The following is a 20,402-nucleotide window of genomic DNA, read 5'->3' on the forward strand; positions in this document are numbered from 1 at the left end:
GTTAGTGTGTGCGTCCCTTTTTGTTCGTTATCGTTCAAGTTTTACGAAAAAACTAAATTGCTCAAACAAGTAAAGCATTGGATAATACTGGATGGTTTTATAGGGCATTAAACGCACCGCGCTACAGTCCGTTTCCTGCCGGGAGGAGGGCGGTCAGGGCAGCAGGTGTTGCAGCGTTGCGTCGTCCAGTTCGTTGACGGCGACGATGTGGTCCAGGTAGCGCAGGTAACGCTCCGGGTCTCGCATGAAGTGCGGGATTCTGGTCCGGGGGAGCACCGCCATATGACGCAGCCTGTCCACGTCTTCAAAAGACACCTGAAGAGGTGAAGAAGAAGAAGAAGAAGAAGAAGGTTCAACAATGGAGGGAAACACCTACTGGATGGACAGGAGTTGACCTTAACCCTTGTGTTGTCTTGCCGTTGACCACGCAACTTGCTCGATGGGGTTTTAAACCCCCAACGTCGACTTCAAGGCAGCGCTGCGAACTCAACTTCAAGGCGCTTAACCCTAATCCTAGTGAAGACAACGTTGGGGGCTTAAAACACCAAACACCGTGCAACTTGTTGTACTCCCAGGTAAAAAATTTTAATTAACCCCACTAAGACGGGATTTTTTTCTTTCAAGATTCCCTTTTTTTTTTGCACTTTTTTCCCCACTACCACCAAATTCACCACTAACATCAACTTATTACCGCTAGTTTTATACTTCTTTTGGAATTCCTAATCAATAAACCTCATTTATATGAAATGATACCTCATTTTTTAGTTCAAAAAATCTGAAACGATGAACTATTTTGACAAATAGTTACGATTTAGGGGACAATCACGGACTGTCAAAGTTTAGTCAGGATAGTTTTTTTTTTCAAATGCTATAAAAATTGAATAAAACACCCAAAATTCAATGAAAGTAGTGAACTGATCCTAAATTTGACCTGCGATGAGCGTTGTATGGAACCATCCGTGTTATATTTGGGGCAATTTGGTTGAAAGAAACCCAAATTTCTGATGCGGAAACTCAAATTTGAGCAGAGGAAAACAGGTGGGTTAAAGTTTTAGTAAGTGATGTTAATCTAATACACTTTCTGTCAAATTCAGCCAATATTTCCTCACGGTCACCTGCCTAGCACTACATTTTCTGTGTGCTAAAAGAAAAATAATCCAGGGTTAATACACAGCCCTGGCTGTGTAAATGCAAAACAAACAGAAAGAAGCGCGTGTGTGTGTGTGTGTGTGTGTGTGTGTGTGTGTGTGTGTGTGTGTGTGTGTGTGTGTGTGTGTGTGTGTGTGTGTGTGTGTGTGTGTGTGTGTGTGTGTGTGTGTGTGTGTGTGTGTGTGTGTAGGGTTTTCCACCCAAACCCAATGAATGTAAGATCAATGCGAGCATCAAAACTAACTAAATGACTTTCCTCACATCTAATTGTAAGTAATAGGATGGTCATCTTATGTTGTGTACGTATACTTATGTGTACTAGGGCCTGTACCATGATGGTAGTTGAACAAACTCAGGGTTGCAGGATTGGTTTAGAGTTGACAAAACCAAACCGATGCAATCAGGCTTTATTGGTACCATGACACAGCTCATCAACTTTCTCTGTCAACTCAGGCTTTGATCCTTAAACTCGGATTACTACGCGCACACATAAAAGAGTGACGTCGGCACCGAACAACCAATCACGTTCGATATGGATAGAAAGAGAGCAATATAATTTTCCGGAGGAGCAAGAAATTATTCTTCAGAAATATGAACAATATAAAAATGTTTTTTTAAGCGCGCAGTAATAACAAAAAAGTGTGAAATAACTGAAAACATGTCTTATATTTTAGATTCTTCAAAGTAGCCACCCTTTGCTTTTTTATTAATAAGGGAAATAATTCCACTAATTAACCCTGACAAAGCACACCTGTGAAGGTAAAACCATTTCAGGTGACTACCTCATGAAGCTCATTGAGAGAACACCAAGGATTTGCAGAGTTATCAAAAAAAGCAAAGGGTGGCTACTTTGAAGAATCTAAAATATAAGACATGTTTTCAGTTATTTCACACTTTTTTGTTAAGTACATAATTCCATATGTGTTCATTCATAGTTTTGATGCCTTCAGTGAGAATCTACAATGTAAATAGTCATGAAAATAAAAAGGAAACGCATTGAATGAGAAGGTGTGTCCAAACTTTTGGCCTGTACTGTTTTATTTTTTTATATAGGCCTATATATATTAAAAACCATTCTTAACATGTAGCTACTGCAGACTATTGTATAATACTTAAGTGCTCTAAGTGCAAGCTGCTTTTTGAAGGAAAAAGAAACTGATTGTGAAAGGTTAAATTTGTTCACGTCACCCTATCAATATATCTTACCGGCAATTTTATAAAATCCCTCTTTCATGGACATGGTCGATAAATGTCCAGGGAACACAATGAAGCTATTTATGTACCCCTGCAGTGCGAGGACCACCTTGCGAATGGTTCGACAAACCGTGTTTTGTTGTTTGTAGATATGTTTCTCTGTGTGTTTCTGTATGTTTGTGTGTGTGTGTTAGTGTGTGTGTGTATTTATATGTTTCTCTGTGTGTGTTTCTGTATATGTTTCTCTGTGTGTGTGTTCTGTTAAAGCACTTTGTGAGCTGTTGTTTTTAAAAGGTATTATTATTATTATTATTATTATATTATTCTGCCTCACAGACATGAGTGACAGCAGGTTGAATCTGAAAAAAGCACCAGCAACCCGGTTCTTTACCTAAAGCACCCTGCAGGGGGCAGAAGCTGCCCAATGTCTCACTGAGCTCAGACTAGAAACCTCTGTGATCTGTACCAGAGGCTGTGTTACGTTAAAATGCTTCAAAACAAGCAGAGGAGACATGATTACAGGATTTGCTTATTTTGTATATATTAGCTATTAGTGCAGCGGTTTAATGTCAGGCATGCGGTGGTTTCTTTGCACCTCATCTCGTGTTATCTGAAGGTATTGACACTGACCTTGCCCAAACAAGTCAACATCTTGAAGTCGATGGTGGTGCGATGTCGGAGGATTCGGAGGATCCCGTCCAGATAAACCTGGTCCTTACTGAAGCAACCTGAGACCCAAACACACAGACTTATTCTCCTGGAGAGCCGTGGTGAGAGGACCCTTTGTTTTACTCACTTTTATTTATCAGATGAGATTTCACTTTTTCAACAATTTCATAGTAATGTATTATTTGTCCTAAATGTACATTTTATGGCAGAGAGCTTGTATGGGATTGTAACAGGATGTGTGTGTGTGTGTGTGTGTGTGTATATGTTTCTGTGTGGGTGTGTTTGCGTGTGTATATATGTTTCTCTGTGTGTGTGTGTGTGTGTGTGTGTGTATATATTTTCTCTGTGTGTGTGTGTGTGTGTGTGTGTGTGTGTGTATATATTTCTCGTGTGTGTGTGTGTGTGTGTGTGTGTATGTTTCTCTGTGTGTGTGTGTGTGTGTGTGTGTGTGTATATGTTTCTCTGTGTGTGTGTGTGTGTGTGTGTGTGTATATGTTTCTCTGTGTGTGTGTGTGTGTGTGTGTGTGTATATGTTTCTCTGTGTGTGTGTGTGTGTGTGTGTGTGTGTGTGTGTATATGTTTCTGTGTGTGTGTGTGTGTGTGTGTGTGTGTGTGTGTGTGTGTATATTTTTCTGTGTGTGTGTGTGTGTGTGTGTGTGTGTGTGTGTGTGTGTGTGTGTGTGTGTGTGTGTGTGTGTATATATATATATGTGTTGTGTGTGTGTGTGTATGTTTCTCTGTGTGTGTGTGTGTGTGTGTGTGTGTGTGTGTGTGTGTGTGTATATATTTCTCTGTGTGTGTGTGTGTGTGTGTTTGTTTCTGTGTGTGTGTGTGTGTGTGTGTGTGTGTGTGTGTGTGTGTGTGTGTGTGTGTATATATATGTTTCTCTGTGTGTGTGTGTGTGTGTGTATATATATGTTTCTCTGTGTGTGTGTGTGTGTGTGTGTCCACCTGGCTGCGAGGTGTCCGTCTGTCCCCTCTTGGCTCTCAGGCAGTACTCCCAGCGGACGTCGGGGTCCTGGACGAAGCGGGCGATGTGGCTGAAGAGGCGGCTGAAGCTCATGCTGGTGGCGTGGTACACCGTGTAGTACAGCAGGGCCGCGCGCCACAGGTACGGCTGTTTCCGTAGCAACACGCTGTGCAGGCTGGCCAGGCCCTCCTCCGTGGGATTGGCCGGTTTGAGGCCGAACTGCTTCCTGCCCTCGGCAGTGGACCACGGCTGCAGGTTGTTGTTCACCCCTCGCAGGTAATGTGTACCTGAGGACACAGAATAATAATCTCACTAGATTTTACTTTGTATTAATTCTATTTTATCGGATCATTATTATATATTCATTTTCGGCAATTTTCTTTTCTTTCTTTGTGTGTGTGTGTGTGTCTCTGTGTGTGTGTGTGTGTGTGTGTGTGTGTGTGTGTGTGTGTGTGTGTGTGTGTGTGTGTGTGTCTGTTTCTGTGTGTGTTTCTCTGTGTCTGTGTGTGTGTGCATGTATATATATGTTTCTCTGTGTGTGTGTGTGTGTGTGTGTCTGTGTCTGTGTGTGTGTGTATGTTTCTCTGTGTGTGTGTGTGTGTGTGTGTGTGTGTGTGTGTGTGTGTGTGTTCTCTGTGTGTGTGTGTGTGTGTGTACCACAGAATAATAATCTCACTAGATTTTACTTTGTATTAATTCTATTTTATCAGATCATTATTATATATTCATTTTCAGCAATTTTCTTTTCTTTCTTTGTGTGTGTGTGTGTGTGTGTGTGTCTCTGTGTGTGTGTGTGTGTGTGTGTGTGTGTGTATGTTTCTCTGTGTGTGTGTGTTTCTCTGTGTCTGTGTGTGTGTGCATGTATATATATGTTTCTCTGTGTGTGTGTGTGTGTGTGTCTGTGTCTGTGTGTGTGTGTGTATGTTTCTCTGTGTGTGTGTGTGTGTGTGTGTGTGTGTGTGTATGTTTCTCTGTGTGTGTGTACCACAGAATAATAATCTCACTAGATTTTACTTTGTATTAATTCTATTTTATCAGATCATTATTATATATTCATTTTCAGCAATTTTCTTTTCTTTCTTTTGATCATTTACATTTTTCATGACTTTGAGGTTTTTATATATTTTAGAGAGAGAGATAGATTCATTAGGCATTGAAGTAGGACATGAGGACAGCATCCAACTGCGTGCGACTCTCTCTCTCTATTAACCCCCCTCGACACGGGGCGACACCCACCCACCGCCACAAGTTGCTTCCTAATCTGTGGGAAACACTGTACACATACTTCACTCTCCGGTGTCTTTGTCCGTGGTAATTACGGCATGAGAAACACACAAAGGAGGAACAGAAGAAACAAGGTGTTGTGGCTTCAGGCTGCACAGCTGGGTCATGTGTCAGTCGGCTTGAAACTAGACTGTAGTATCATGTGACCAGGACTGTAGTATCATGTGACCAGGACTGTAGTATCATGTGACCAGGACTGTAGTATCATGTGACCAGGACTGTAGTATCATGTGACCAGGACTGTAGTATCATGTTACCATGGAGTCTGTGACGCCACGTTCAAACAATGAAGGCGCCACAAAGGACCACTCAGACCGTGATCCGTCTTATTGTTGGGCTTCCTTTAGCGGAGCATTACAACCTATCAGAGCTGTTTACGTGGCTGCAGACGCTCAGCCTTGTTTGTATGTATTGTAATATTATTCATGGGCCTTAAGTCCACAGTATTTACAGTATTCTTTAGTGGCTGCTGCGAGACCCAGGTTGTCTGTCCATCATTATTCACAGACGTTCAACAATCAAATCAGTTTGTTGTTTATTTTTTGAGGAATAATTTAAAATTTAAAAGATTTACGTCATGATTAAACATTTATCAAGTTTTAGGTCAGACGCGTCGGTGTTATTTCATATACCTGTTTTACTCTGCATTAAAACATAAAAAAATAAATGATTTTACTTTACTTATCTTTTATATTATACTTGCTCTACTGTCATTGCACCGTGGGTCGGAGAGAAACTTATTTTCAATTGCTCTATATATATATATATATAGCAGTATTGACAATAAAGTTGACTTGACTTGAAAATCAGCATGCTAACATTATAAGCAAAGTTACAGTTTTCAGCGGTGATCCAGAATGAAAATCTGCGGAATTTAGTGGACAGTTTTTTTTGCTTGGGGTGGAGATGTGTTAAGCGTTTTATTCAATTTGTTGTTTTAAATTTGTTTAAAAATCTTTGTAAACATTTGCGCAATTCTGCGTCTGCAGATTCCGTGTGGCCCCGGTTATAACTAATCGCTACGTAAAAACTAGTTTGTTAAGTGCAACCACTTTTAGTTATCTAGTTTCAAAGGCTGAAAAACCTAAATGGATTCAGATCTGATAAAATGCGGCTGACCCTCTTCTTCTTCTGCAGATACACAGTCACACGGTTTGTCCGTCTGTGTCGGATGATGAATTGGATATCTGACCATTTGTTATTGATGTGTGAGGCAACCGGATGGAAGCAAATACGAGGCATAAGTATTTGAATTTTAAAGTGCGTTTCCTTTTTATTTTCATGACTATTTACATTGTAGATTCTCACTGAAGGCATCAAAACTATGAATGAACACATATGGAATTATGTACTTAACAAAAAAGTGTGAAATAACTGAAAACATGTCTTATATTTTAGATTCTTCTAAGTAGCCACCCTTTGCTTTTTTTGATAACTCTGCAAACCCTTGGTGTTCTCTCAATGAGCTTCATGAGGTAGTCACCTGAAATGGTTTTACCTTCACAGGTGTGCTTTGTCAGGGTTAATTAGTGGAATTATTTTCACTTATTAATAAAAAAGGCAAAGGGTGGCTACTTTGAAGAATCTAAAATATAAGACATGTTTTCAGTTATTTCACACTTCTTTGTTAAGTACATAATTCCATATGTGTTCATTCATAGTTTTGATGCCTTCAGTGAGAATCTACAATGTAAATAGTCATGAAAATAAAAAGGAAACGCATTGAATGAGAAGGTGTGTCCAAACTTTTGGCCTGTACTGTATATATTCAAATTCACCTTTTGAAATTGCAAATCAAGACATTTCATATCGTAATTCCAAAGAGGTGAATTCAGGACACATAAATTCAGTGGCTGTTAAAATGTAAATACTTATGTCTCTCATTTGCTTCCATACGTCAGCGTACCGATCTCGTGCCGCAGCATCCCCTCCAGCCAGTGCTGGCGAGCTCCGGCCAGGTTGATGGTCAGAGTGGGACGGCAGCTCTCCACCACCATCACCGCCTGGGACAGCAGCTCGTCAGACAGACGCACCACCACCTGAAACCACACACAAGTCAAGCCAACTTTATTTATACAACATAAGTTGACACAAAGTGCTTTTACAACCAAACGCCGATGGTTTGAAATTTGCCTTGATAGACAACGGGGATTTCCTCGCCATTATAAGGTTTAGGTGCAGCACCCGAGGCGTTTTGGGCATCACATTAGCTGAATGATGTAACTATAAGACTTCTCTCAGATCTAGTGATCCCCAGTGGACTTCTTTAGCAAGTTTTGTCTTTACGATATTTGAGTGTTATTTATTTATTATCTGCTGTAGCTTTTCCAACATTTTAGACACAGACATGGTGATAAGAACGGTCCAAAATGATGAAAGTCCATCCATCCATCCATCCATCCATCCATCCATCCATCCATCCATCCATCTTCCCTTTCCCGAGCCACATTAACCAGCTCCGACTGGGGGATCCCGAGGCGTTCCCAGGCCAGGTTGGAGATATAATCCCTCCACCTAGTCCTGGGTCTTCCCCGAGGCCTCCTCCCAGCTGGACATGCCTGGAACACCTCCCTAGGGAGTAGGGGTGGGGGAAAAAATCGATACAGCATAGTATCGCGATATTTTTCGTGGCAATATTGTATCAATACACAGATGCCAAGTATCGATCTTTTATGACATATGTGTTGGTCAGTCGGTCTGCTTGACAATCACATTTTGCAGCAATAAAATTTAAGTGAGATGACCAAACAGAGAAATGTATCTTTTTAGATAAAACAGATGTTGACAAAATTGTCCTTTTCGGGATATCATTTGAAATTGGGGAAAATCTGAAGTTGGAAAAAAGGTAATACATTGAAATATATCGCAGAATATTGCAATATGTTTAAAATCGCAATAATATCGTATCGTGACATAAGTATCGGGATGATATCGTATCGTGAGGCCTCTGGTGATTCCCACCCCTACTAGGGAGGCACCCAGGGGGCATCCTTACCAAACACCCGAACCACCTCAACTGGCTCTACTCCGAGCTCCTCACGGATGACTGAGCTCCTCACCCTATCTCTAAGGGAGACGCCAGCCCCCCTCCTGAGGAAACCCATGTCGGCCGCTTGTACCCTGGATCTCGTTCTTTCAGTCATGACCTCCAGCCTTCATGACCATAGGTGAGGGTAGGAAAAAAAACCTGACCCCAGGGTTCATACGCATTTTAACCAATACTTTTCCATGACTTTTTGGCAAATTTCCATGACTATGTATTCCTGAAAATGTCAGTCGACATTATACAATAAGAATAAAAATCTGCGTTAAAGTTGACCCTCAGAGGTTTAACTATAAAATGAATGACAATTTATGTGGTTCATAGTGGGATTCATAATATCGCTCCCCGAATACAACGCTGAGGTTAAGATGACGTGAAAATACATTTTCCATGACTTTTCCAAAACTTTCTGGGTCTTTTTGTGTTTCCAAAACCTTTCCAGGCCTGGAATTTGCATTTTTCAAATTCCATAACTTTTTCAGGTTTTTTCAAAACGTATGAACCCTGCTGACCGGTAGATCGAGAGCTTTGCCTCCTGACTCAGCTCTCTTTTAGTCACAACGGTGCGATAAAGTGAATGGAATACCGCTCCCGCTGCTCCGATTCTCCGACCAACCTCCCGCTCCATTGTCCCCTCAATCGCAAACAAGACCCCAAGGTACTTGAAAAGTCACTCAGACGCTACCCATCACCATCAGTCACATTTCCTTCATCCTCTTCCTGATTGGATTTTCACCCAGTTACACTTTGTACATTTCTGTTTAGATTGAAGAGACTGACTGAACAAACGCTCCCCGGCTTAGGACAATATTAACTGTTACACACTGTGGGATCGTTGCCGTGTCACTTGACAGGTTTAACTTCAAAGTGTCAAAGTGCTTGTTCTGTCCGACCAACCAGTCTAACTCTTAAAAGTTTATAGTTTAGAGCTGCAACGATGAGTCAACTTATCGATAAGTCGATCGACAGAAAAATCTGCAACTTTTTTGATAATTAAGTCAAAAAAGTCATTTTTCATGCAAAAATAGCAGAAAATGCTTTTTTTCAGTCACTCAAATGAGAGTTGTCCTGCTCTTTTCTGTTTTATATCATATTAAACTGAACGTCTTTGGATTTTGAACTGACAAGACAAGACCTTACATTACCTTGGACTTTGAGAAACTGGAATGGACATTTTATAGACCAAACGATTAATCGAGAAATGAATCGGCAGATTGATTGATGAAACAAAAATAATCGCTGGTTGCAGCCTTAATTTAGTTTATGATTACATTCTCTCATTTTCTGCTCATTAAAATCAACAAATTGTTTCAGCTCTACTGTACTTGGAAATGTGTTCTTCGCTTGGCCGTGTTCGTTAGTTATGGCGTTTTTCCATTACATGGTACCTGCTCGACTCGCCTCGGCGCGCTGTGCGTCCCTTTTCCATTGCAGATTTTAGTACCGCCTCAGCGTGGCTGGTCGTCATAGCGACTGCCGTGGGCGTGGCTCAGTAGCGTTGCATTTCCCCCGACTCGTTTCCTGGTTCTCCTTCTCCGTAAACAAAATTAAATCAACAAGATAGTTAACTTTTCCTGCTCCAGATTTCCCACCGTGGTCAGAAAGAACAGGGGAGACACTTTGTTTCTCTCACTATATGACTCTAGAGTCACTACTCGCTGCAGAGCTAATCGCCGTCACTCTCTCACTCTCCCTCGCTCTACCACACACCACACACACACACACACACACACACACACACACACACACACACACACACACGGCGACTCGACACACACATCAGCGCACAAGTATAAACATCAGGCCACTTGTATGCTACGGTGAAAGCTCTGCGTGGAGCCTCCGGCAGCAAAAAAACACAGCTGGTTAAACTATTTAAAAATGCCGTCTGTCGCTAATGTGGGTTTCGGAGCATCAGAGCGCAACCCAGAAATGTAAGTGGCAGTGTAATAAGCCACCGAAATCCGCGTTGCTATTTCGTCAGGTAGATACCTTACGGCAAACGTGCATGTATGGAAAGTGATTTATTTTGAATATTGATCAAAATAATCGTGATTGTCATTTTGGCCATAATCGTGCAGCCCTAGCTAGCAATGCAGTGATCAGTGACGATTCTTTCCGACCAATCGGCAGCCTGCGGGGTTTCACGTCACCTTCTCGGCTCGCCTCAGCTCGCTTGGAACCTCGACTGAGGAGGTACTAAAAAAAGTCCCTGTTAGCAGGTACCAGGGACTTTTTTTCGTAATGGAAAACCAAAAAAGGCGAGTAGAGTCGAGGCGAGGCGAGTAGGTACCATGTGATGGAAAAGCGCCTTTAGTTGTTGCGTGTGCAGGTTCGCGCGGCGCTGCATCAAACAAACAGGAAGGTTAGTGGGGGACTTCAGCAGACGCCTGGGGGATAGGGCGAGGCAGAAGGAGGGTAAACACAATCAACTGCCTCTGAAAGACAGCGTTTACAGTGTAATGCTTATCAGTTCATGTTGGAAAAACAGAAAAATGGAGATGCTCCCACCCCAACATATGGCCAATGGATTAGGGAGGTCATGAAAAAATTAGATACACTGTAAGAGGGTCCACTAGAAAATTCTATATCATTTGGCAGCCATTTATCTCCTTTGTAGAAGGCACAGCAGCTACTAACATTTCTATGTAACCCAATTGTGTGAGCTTACTTTTTTTTAATTTATTATTATTATTATAATATTTTATTATTATTTATTGAGGATGTATTTTTCTTTTATTTACTTTACTTTGAATTATATATGTATGAATCTGCAGACTCATATTTGAGCTTGTCGGGATGTAGGGAAATTTGCTGGGGGTCCAGTTACCTGTGGGTGGGGGGCACTGGGGAGTTGTTTGGGTTGTTTATATGGACAGGAACTAGACTTGACTATTTCATGTGTGTTGTATTGTATATCTTTTGTTTGTTATATTTGAAAATAAAAGAGACCTTGATCAAAAACAGAAAAATGGGTTCAAATATCCAATTCTTTATTTTTTTCCCGCCTTGACAAATAAAAACAAATTGGATCTTTAAACCGTTTTTCCAATTTTCAGTTAAATGGTGAAAAATGTGGATCAGTGTTTCCCAAAAAGCCCAAGACGACGTCCTCAAATGTCTTGTTTTGTCCCCAACTCAAAGATATTCAGTTTACTGTCACAGAGGAGAGAAGACACTAGAACATATTCACATTTAACAAGCTGACATCAGAGAATGTTTTAATTAATAACTCAAACAGATTAATCAATTATCTAAATAGGTGTTGCGAACCCTCCCCTTTGCTGGCCTTCCTGCAGGAGCTGTCAGTTTGGGAGGGGTTAATTAGCTAATGGGCACCTGGGTAGGCCTCAATAGACGCCTCAACCAAGGCTACATCTACATGCCATGTCTCATTCTGTTAGTCGCTCTCCAAGGCTCCACATCTGCTGGTTTTGGGTTAGTTTTTGCCAATTTTGTTGCAGTTTCCATAAATCCATACATTCCTCACTCATCCATACACTCCACCCTCCACTGATACTATTTACTCATCACCACACCTCATGTTTTTTGTAAATAGTTATCCTTTCATTGGCACTTTGACCTGTCTGGACTCCCGTCTTTGTCACATGCTTTGAGCCGGTTTGTGACAAGTGGGAGCTCGTCTAAGTAGTAGGAGTAAATTAGTTAAAGCCTAATTTAGCCTAGTTGGTAATTTGGCCCATATTGAGGATGTTTGTTGCTACTGCCTGTGGCAGACCGCAGCTATTGTTTGGTTTAGTGGGAAAGTAGACTGGTAATGTTGTGGGCTATGTTATGGTTACTTACCAGTTATTTTGAGGGGAATTGCAGGTTGTTAGTGCCAGTCAGTTTGGCTTAGTGGTAGGTTGTTGGAGTTAGGTATTTATACTTTTTTGCGTGGAATTGTTGTGTATCCGATTGATTGGGGCACTCACCTCTCCCACGCAGCCTTCTTTCTGCAGATATTTGCGTACAGCCGCCCAAACTTGAGTTTTAGGGAGGATGCTGCCGCCTGTCACCTCCTCAAAGTCCTCATAGGAGCCAAACTTCCTCAGGACGCACTCCATGATTCCAACCGCCTGCAGTTGAGCAGAAACACCATCACGTTAGTCTGGATCAACTGTAGTACGTTTCCAGGATAACTGCCCCGACGTCACGCGCGTGATGTCCCTCGCCTTCCGCTCTCTGTGTGTTGCCGTTCTCATAATCCCTTCGTTTCGGACAACAACAAGTTTCGAGTTTTGAAGAAACTTTGGATGGTGCAACAAGTCAGGCCTGCTTGTTATTTTTGGGGAAAGATTGTAAAGATTTACTAAGAATATGTTTAGGGCATTTCCCCTCTAACTGGGACGTTTTGGGACCGATTGGTGGGATTGCTGCGGACGTTGAACACACGGAGATACACTGGTAAGAGCCAATGAGGTTTAACCATGGATCAGCTAATTTAAATATCTCACGTTACTGTATTGTGTCAACAGTTAACTTCACTTAATATTTTGAGTGACGTTTTTCTTTTGCAGACTGCAAATGTTCCACCAAAACAAGTTCCTTCCCGAGACTATTTTGCAGAGCCACCGTCTCTGCGTCTGGAACCTGGCGCCACCAAAGACGATTGTGATTGGTTCAAAGAAATTAACAACCCCAGTGTTTCCTCTATGTTGATTTGACCGTGGCGGACCCCCACGGTATCAGAAATAGGGGAGCATTTTCATTGTTTTATATTCTTCACCTAAATTGTTCTAAATTGCACGTAGCTGTTGATTTGATATAATAGCCATTGCTAAACGCCCTTGCTCACGTTTGTATTTGAGGTGCATTATTTACATGCTGAAGTAGTGACACTGCATTAAGATAATGTAATTAATATTAATAGTGGGTTTATTGTTATTTGCTACAGAATGCTTAGCCTATATGTCAAGATCAAAGTTGGCCTATATCGTAACTCAAAAAATACAGTTCAATCACAACTGAAAATATGCCTCATTGTGTGTGAATAGAGGTGAGCAAATATATTAGTTTGTGTTGCAGCGAAGTGTCACTGGGGGAGGTTGTTTGGACCGATTTTAATTACATTTTTTTTATCCCAGAATGTATCTGTACTAGGGCTGGGCGATAAAACGATAACGATATGTATCGCGATAGACACATAATCAATATCAATAGAAAATGCGGTCGATAAAACGTTCGATAACTTGTTTTTCTTCATCAGAAGAAACCAGAGGTTGTGAATCAAGTTTGGTTGCATGAACAAAGGCACTCGCTCTCTGGTAACTTAGCAACGTAGGGAGTGACACTCTAACAGCCAATCATGTAACAGTATCATGTTTGGTTGCGCCACATCGCTGTCTCGTGTTCTTCAATAACAGAACCGGCGTGGAGCGGAAAGTCAGTGCCGAAGCGAGCGAGGAAATCGTTGATAAAACCATAGACAGTATAAAACAGGAAAAGTCAGTGTGGCAGTTTTGGGGATTTTATAAGTCTGACCGTAGTCAGACCAATGTCATCAGACTGTCGTCCCCACCAACACTGGTACGACCACAAACTTGTTTTACCACTTTAGCCGCGCTCACACTTTCGAGCACAGCCGTATCCGCCATCAACGTCCAACAACATCTGCAGCTGCAACACGGCACAAGCAGCAGACCGCCATGGAGAGGTACTCTGCATCAGCACCTTACTAAACACTACAAGCAGCAGACCACCATGGAGAGGTACTCTGCATCAGCGCCTTACTAAACACTACAAGCAGCAGACCACCATGGAGAGGTACTCTGCATCAGCGCCTTACTAAACACTACAAGCAGCAGACCACCATGGAGAGGTACTCTGCATCAGCGCCTTACTAAACACTACAAGCAGCAGACCACCATGGAGAGGTACTCTGCATCAGCGCCTTACTAAACACTACAAGCAGCAGACCGCCATGGAGAGGTACTCTGCATCAGCGCCTTACTAAACACTACAAGCAGCAGACCGCCATGGAGAGGTACTCTGCATCAGCGCCTTACTAAACACTACAAGCAGCAGACCACCATGGAGAGGTACTCTGCATCAGCGCCTTACTAAACACTACAAGCAGCAGACCACCATGGAGAGGTACTCTGCATCAGCGCCTTACTAAACACTACAAGCAGCAGACCACCATGGAGAGGTACTCTGCATCAGCACCTTACTAAACGCTACAAGCAGCAGACCACCATGGAGAGGTACTCTGCATCAGCAGAGTACTAAACCTTACTAAACGCTACAAGCAGCAGACCACCATGGAGAGGTACTCTGCATCAGCGCCTTACTAAACACTACAAGCAGCAGACCACCATGGAGAGGTACTCTGCATCAGCGCCTTACTAAACGCTACAAGCAGCAGACCACCATGGAGAGGTACTCTGCATCAGCACCTTACTAAACACTACAAGCAGCAGACCACCATGGAGAGGTACTCTGCATCAGCGCCTTACTAAACGCTACAAAGAAATAACGGAGGCAGACATGCTGAGCACTGTCCAGAAGCCAGGTTACCAACCTAGCACTAAACCTGCAGAAAATAGTTCCTTCTCAGGTTTCTTATATTTAGCTAACACTTTGCACTATTTTATGACACTTTATGAAGCATTTCTTACTTATTCGCTAAATTTTGCACCTTAATGTTAAGAGATAATTGTTAAGTGTTCATTGTGATTTTAGACCTGTTTACATTTGAATTATTTGAGTGTTTTCCATGGTTGTGTTGACATTTCTGCTTTTATAACTGAGGGGATTATAATCAGAGCAGGGTTTAGTTTAAAATAAAAATGTTTAAATTTAATATATTTTTCTCCTGGTCCTTATTTTAAACAGGTCATAAAAAATATCAATAATTATCGATATCGACCGATATGAAAAACTTATATCGTGATACAGTTTTCAACCATATCGCCCAGCCCTAATCTGTACGTACACACCGCCGCCGACTTGAGCGTCTAAAGATACCGGAAGTCATTCATTTTCAATGGAAGCTTCTCTCAGCTGCAAGGAGCGTCAAAACTGTCGGCGTCGCGTTTTGGGCGTTTTGAGCGTTTTGAGCGTTTTGAGCGTTTTGAGCGTCAATCATAAAGTTGAACTTTGGTCAACTTTATGGTAATGAGCTATGACGCGGTTCAGCGGCAAGCAGCGGCAAACGGCAGCAACCAATCGGAATATAGACGTCCTTCTCGCTGGCTGATTCTGGAGAAACATACGATGTAAACTTTCGTTCCTACCAAGACATTAGTTCCATGAAAATGGAGGGAAATCTCATAATCGCCGTTGCTGGGTTCCCCTATCATTTATGATGTAACGTTGTTTGCGTATAGGGACCAGTTAACGTGCCGTCACATGGTCTCTAACCAGTCACATGGTCTCTAACCAGTCCGCTCACGGTGAAGTCCTGCACGGGTCAACAGCTGGCGGCTGCTCGCTCTGCCTGCATTCTGCTGCGGTTCAGCGGCTAACTGCTAACAGACACCGCTGTGACCAACAAACAATACAAATGATGTCCTTATATATGTAATTTATAAAAGGTTTCTAGTGTCAGTGTATTGGCCGTGCAGTCGCTGCTTGTGCTTTGTCTTCAATCGTGTGTTGCACATGATGGAAGAATGCTGCCACGTCAGAGCGGCCAAAGCGTCAAACAGCTTCCTCGGACTTTTTGACAGGCGTCCTCGACAGGGCGTCCAGAGCTTCTTTGCAGCTCAAGTCGGCGGCGGTGTGTACGTACAGTATCTGTGGTGAGGCCAGACCTTACTCCAATAGGGCTGCTCCCTCTTAGTCGATTAGTCGACTAATCAGTCGTTTTGGCCTTAGTCAACTAAGATTTATATAGTCGATTAGTCATGTTTGATGCTTTTTTCACGCCAAATGACTTATTTCCAAGAAACATACGAGCACATCTCTGGTAAACACAAGAATTAAAGTGGCGCTTTTGCATGACTCTTTGCGGAGAAACTCAGATTTACAGATCTGTCGATTAAATCAACTAATCAATTGGTCGATACAATTGAACGAGTGTTAGTCGACTAAGAAGTTCTTCAATCGAGCACAGCCCTATACTCCACAGCGCTGTGGAGATAGAGCTGGCGATGCGAGACTGCCATCATGTGAACTCGCAGGTGATCAGCAGATGTTTGGTTACTGTACCTGCTCCAGAAAGAGGCCTGAGCCCTCTTGGTACTTCTCCAACACGCTCCTCGGCTCCGGCTGTGCGTACTCAAACTGAGGCTCGTACTTGTAGTCGGACTGGAAGAAAGTCTGCTTCTCCTGCTCCAGGTTCAGAGGCCTGAGGGCGACGAGCAGACAGGGCCTGGGTGTAGTCGGCGTCCTGCCCGTCACCCCCTTGGCTATGTGTGGCAGGGAGGTGGCGGGTCGCATTTGGCCCTTGCCGGCCCGGAGCCCCGCGGAATAATTGACCGAGCAGGTGCTCTCGCTGCGGCGCATCCAGCCGCCCGAGCCCAGGCTGGGGCTGGTCAGGCTGCGAGCCGGGGGCGAGGGGGCGGCCAAACCACTGCGCCAAGGAGGCTGTATGATCCGCCTGTCTGCCATCTGCTCCAGGGACCCTCGCAGGCGCTGGGGCGTCATCTCCAGGCTGAGGGGGCGGCAGAGCGGCGGTCTGGGCGTGGCCCCGCCTTTCGATGATGATGATGTCCACCTCCGTACTACCTGGCTGCTGTTCGTCTGGGCCGGAAGTCCGTTGTGGGACACGCTCTCTTTACCTTTCTTGGCCACATTGCTCCTGTTGGACGTGGTGTCGGTTTTTGGTGGATCCGCTCTGACGTGTGGCTCCAACGGGTCCCTGCTGCTCCCGACACTTTCACCCTCAACCTGATCCATGAAGACTTCCCCCGAGGCCAACACCATCACCACGGCCGCTACGCCTCAGCCTTTCCTCCGGCCCCGACGCTGTGGACAAGACAGACGGATTCATGTAAACCGCGTTTTACTGTTGACGGTGGAGGGAAATGGTTGGGAAGCCACTCCCTGCCAGTCGTGGAAGAAGTATTCAGATCATTTACTCAAGTAAAAGTGTGTATTATCAGAAAAAAAATGTACTTAAAAGGACAATTCCGGCGCAAAATGAACCTTATGTGGGGTTAAGAACATATGTGTACAGAGTCGACCGTTCTCTGGGATATGTTGGGGTGTAAGCGAGCGTCTGGCAAGCGTAGCTCCTATGGCGCCATTTTGATGCTAACAAGCACTCACACCCCCGTTAGCATCCCATTGACTCCCATTCATTTTGACGTCACTTTGACAGAGAATAACTTTACATCTGAAGCGTTTAAAGACTCTATTTGTCCATTGTTTATTTCTAAAGAAACACGACAATGTATAAAAGGCTTCATTACCTTGTAGCTCACGTTATGGCTCCGTAGCAGACGCTTTTATAAAAATAGGCTAACGATTGGGTCATAACCACGAGATTTACTGTCACACAGTAGAGGAATTACCGTATAGTACAGGAGAAGCTCACAGGCAGTTTGGACTTCCATTATCTGTTTAAGTTTAATTACTAATGTTAACTAGCATGTTAGTGATCAGTAATTAGCCTGTGTCTATGTTATCTCCTTACATATACCTACACTCTCCGTCTCTGTAAGATTGGGAATGATTGAGATTTCTCTCGGCACAGCTACCAGAAGACTTCACACTTTCAGACACGTTGCTCACGTCACATCTACGTCTTCAAGCTCAGTTGGAGGCTGCTCAGTAACACTCAGCCAGCACCGGGAAAGAGACTTCTGATATCCTCCACTGGTCTCCTGGTCCAGAGACACGGGATCGGTCGGTCCATTCTATACATGGTCTATGCCAGTAACCAGTAACATAGCTCAAACCCAGCGTTCGTCGTTCGATTGGTCATGACTGTTTTCCCAAGATGGCGCCTGCTTGTATACGTGAACAGTAGTCTCTTTTATAATCTTTTTGATAAACTGTCTGTACACTAGGGCTGCCACCTCTTAGTCGATTAGTCGACTAATCTGTGGTTTTGTTCTTAGTCGACTAAGATTTCTTTAGTCGATTGGTCATTTTTTTGCTTATTCATGCTTAATTACTTATTTCCAAGAAACTTCTGAGCACATTTATGGTAAACACAAGATTTAAAGTGGTGCTTTTGCAGGATTAATTGTGGAGAAACTCAGTTTTACAGATGGTTAATTAACTACATTTATATTGTGCTTTTCTAGTCTTAACCACCTCTCAAAGCGCACAGCTCTGTCAATTAAATCAACTAATCGATTAGTCGACTAAATCGTATAAGTGTTAGTCGACTAAGAATTTCTTTAGTCGAGGACAGCTCTACTGTACACTTACAAAGTTCTCAATGCTTCGGTATAGAAATAGCGATTTCTTTTTACTTTACCCTCTGCCCCGAAGAATAGCATTATAAGCTAATCAGCGGTTTGCGGTAGCTTGTTTCAAGCTAGAGACACATTCGATTAGCATGAAAACATATCCCAGAGAACGGTTGACTCGGTACACACGTTATTAACCCCTAGGTTCATTTTGTGCCGGATTTGTCCTTTTTAAATGTAATTAAAAGTAAAAGAAAAACAGCCCTGTTTCCAGCTTTGTGATGATGCATTTCTCAGCAGATCCAATAGGCTTTTTAAATACATTATTTAGCTTAAGAAGTAGGAGAACTTTCTCAACACATGAATGAACACTTCATCCTTCAGTTTATCACAAACATTCAACATCAACTAGGGCTGGGCGATATGGAGAAAATCAAATATTACGATATTTTGTACCAAATACCTCTATCGATACCGCAACGATATTGTAGTGTTGACTATCTGTGCTTTCACAAAATATTTACACAATGAGATTTTTGATAAATAATCCTCAGTAATGTGGATATAATGACTAAGTGGGTAAAGGCTAATAATAGAACAGTTACAGCTGTCTGGTAAGTTCAGAAAATGACATCACTTTACTGTAACACAGCCTTTAAAACCAGGAAAAGACACTTATGCCATATTACGATATTACAATATCCAAAATCTAAGACTATATCTAGTCTCATGTCACAATATCGATATAATATCGATATATCGCCCAGCTCTAACAACACATCTGGAGATACATGGTTTTCACCGGGCAGGAATGGGATGGAAAAACTGCCATCTGAAAAGTAACTAAACTAAAGCCGAAAATGTAGTGGAGTACAAAGTACAATATGTAGCTCTGTGAAGTAGTGGAGTTAAAGTAAAGTTACATAAAATGTTAATACTCAAGTCAAGTACACGTACCTCAGATTTCGTACTTGAGTAAATGTACTTGATTACATCCCACCACTGATACTGCTGATTGTTGCTGGTGGTGTGTGAAAGAGGAGGAAAATGGAGGTGATGTCAGACACTCTTGCTGCTTTTTAATGAGATTACAGTTGAGTAAATGAATGGCAGCAGGTCAGCACCATGTCAGTGGACGTGTCAGTCAGTGTTTTATGGAGGAGACACGGATTAACAACCAGAAAACAGACCGTCCACATGATGTCCGAACACAAGCTCCACATGAACAAAGCGTTTAACACAAGTCAGTTCCCATTAAGTATCCAGCGAATCACTTATCGCTAGTACGAAGCTAACATTTACTTTTATATGAAAGGAAAACACACTCAAACGTTTACATTTGAATTCTCCATGGAGACAGCCGAACAAATAACTGACAGTGATTCATTCTGAACACAAAACAAATCAACGTTTCCAATAAAGGAGCCCTTTTAAACTCCCAAACTCAAACAAATACTCACCGAGCAGCGTGTCCCAGGACTTCTTTAAAAAGGTTTCAGTCGTTTCATTCACTCATACCGGCGGCAACTCCTCACGGACCGAGCGGAGGAGGCGGTGTGTTTTTCACCGGTGAATGATGATGATGTGCGGATAACGGTTCAGTGTTGGAGCGGGGCCTGAGGCGCCTGCCTGGGCCGGCCAGGAAGCGGCGGTTGTGGGTTGTGTTGGAAGTTATGACGCGTTACGCTACGCTGGGTACGCCGCGCATGACGTTCCCCAGCGTCATTACGTACAACATTTATTTATTTATTTATTTATTTATTTATTTATTTATTTATTTATTTAT

General features: G+C 42.8%; 1 protein-coding gene across 2 annotated transcripts; it reads right to left on the reverse strand.

Moving 5' to 3' along the window:
* Window positions 1–77: 77 nt before the first annotated feature.
* On the reverse strand, window positions 78–20,304 carry kiaa0895l. Of its 2 annotated transcripts, XM_028577939.1 has the most exons (8): window positions 20,077–20,304; window positions 19,574–19,637; window positions 16,464–17,222; window positions 12,245–12,388; window positions 7,173–7,305; window positions 3,964–4,269; window positions 2,974–3,071; window positions 78–315 (listed from the first exon to the last, which is right to left on the reverse strand). In XM_028577939.1, the coding sequence occupies exons 3-8, from the start codon at window positions 17,178–17,180 to the stop codon at window positions 154–156; spliced, it is 1,560 nt and encodes a 519-aa protein (XP_028433740.1). In that variant the 5' UTR covers window positions 17,181–17,222; window positions 19,574–19,637; window positions 20,077–20,304; the 3' UTR covers window positions 78–153. The 2 variants fall into 2 exon arrangements, with proteins under 2 accessions (XP_028433740.1, XP_028433730.1); XM_028577929.1 differs by lacking the exon at window positions 19,574–19,637.
* Window positions 20,305–20,402: the final 98 nt, after the last annotated feature.

The sequence above is a fragment of the Perca flavescens genome, chromosome 1, assembly GCF_004354835.1.
Source record: "Perca flavescens isolate YP-PL-M2 chromosome 1, PFLA_1.0, whole genome shotgun sequence".
In the NCBI taxonomy this organism is placed as follows: Eukaryota; Metazoa; Chordata; class Actinopteri; order Perciformes; family Percidae; genus Perca; species Perca flavescens.

What these genes read in the sequence shown, in the direction of transcription:
- kiaa0895l (XM_028577929.1), bottom strand. Translation starts at nt 17,180, where the DNA reads ATGGTGTTGGCCTCGGGGGAAGTCTTCATGGATCAGGTTGAGGGTGAA. An exon ending in CAGGCCTCTTTCTGGAGCAG is followed by an intron (nt 12,389 to 16,463) that starts GTACAGTAACCA and finishes GCTCAACTGCAG; the next exon opens with GCGGTTGGAATCATGGAGTG. An exon ending in GATGCTGCGGCACGAGATCG is followed by an intron (nt 4,270 to 7,172) that starts GTACGCTGACGT and finishes CTGTGTCCTCAG; the next exon opens with GTACACATTACCTGCGAGGG.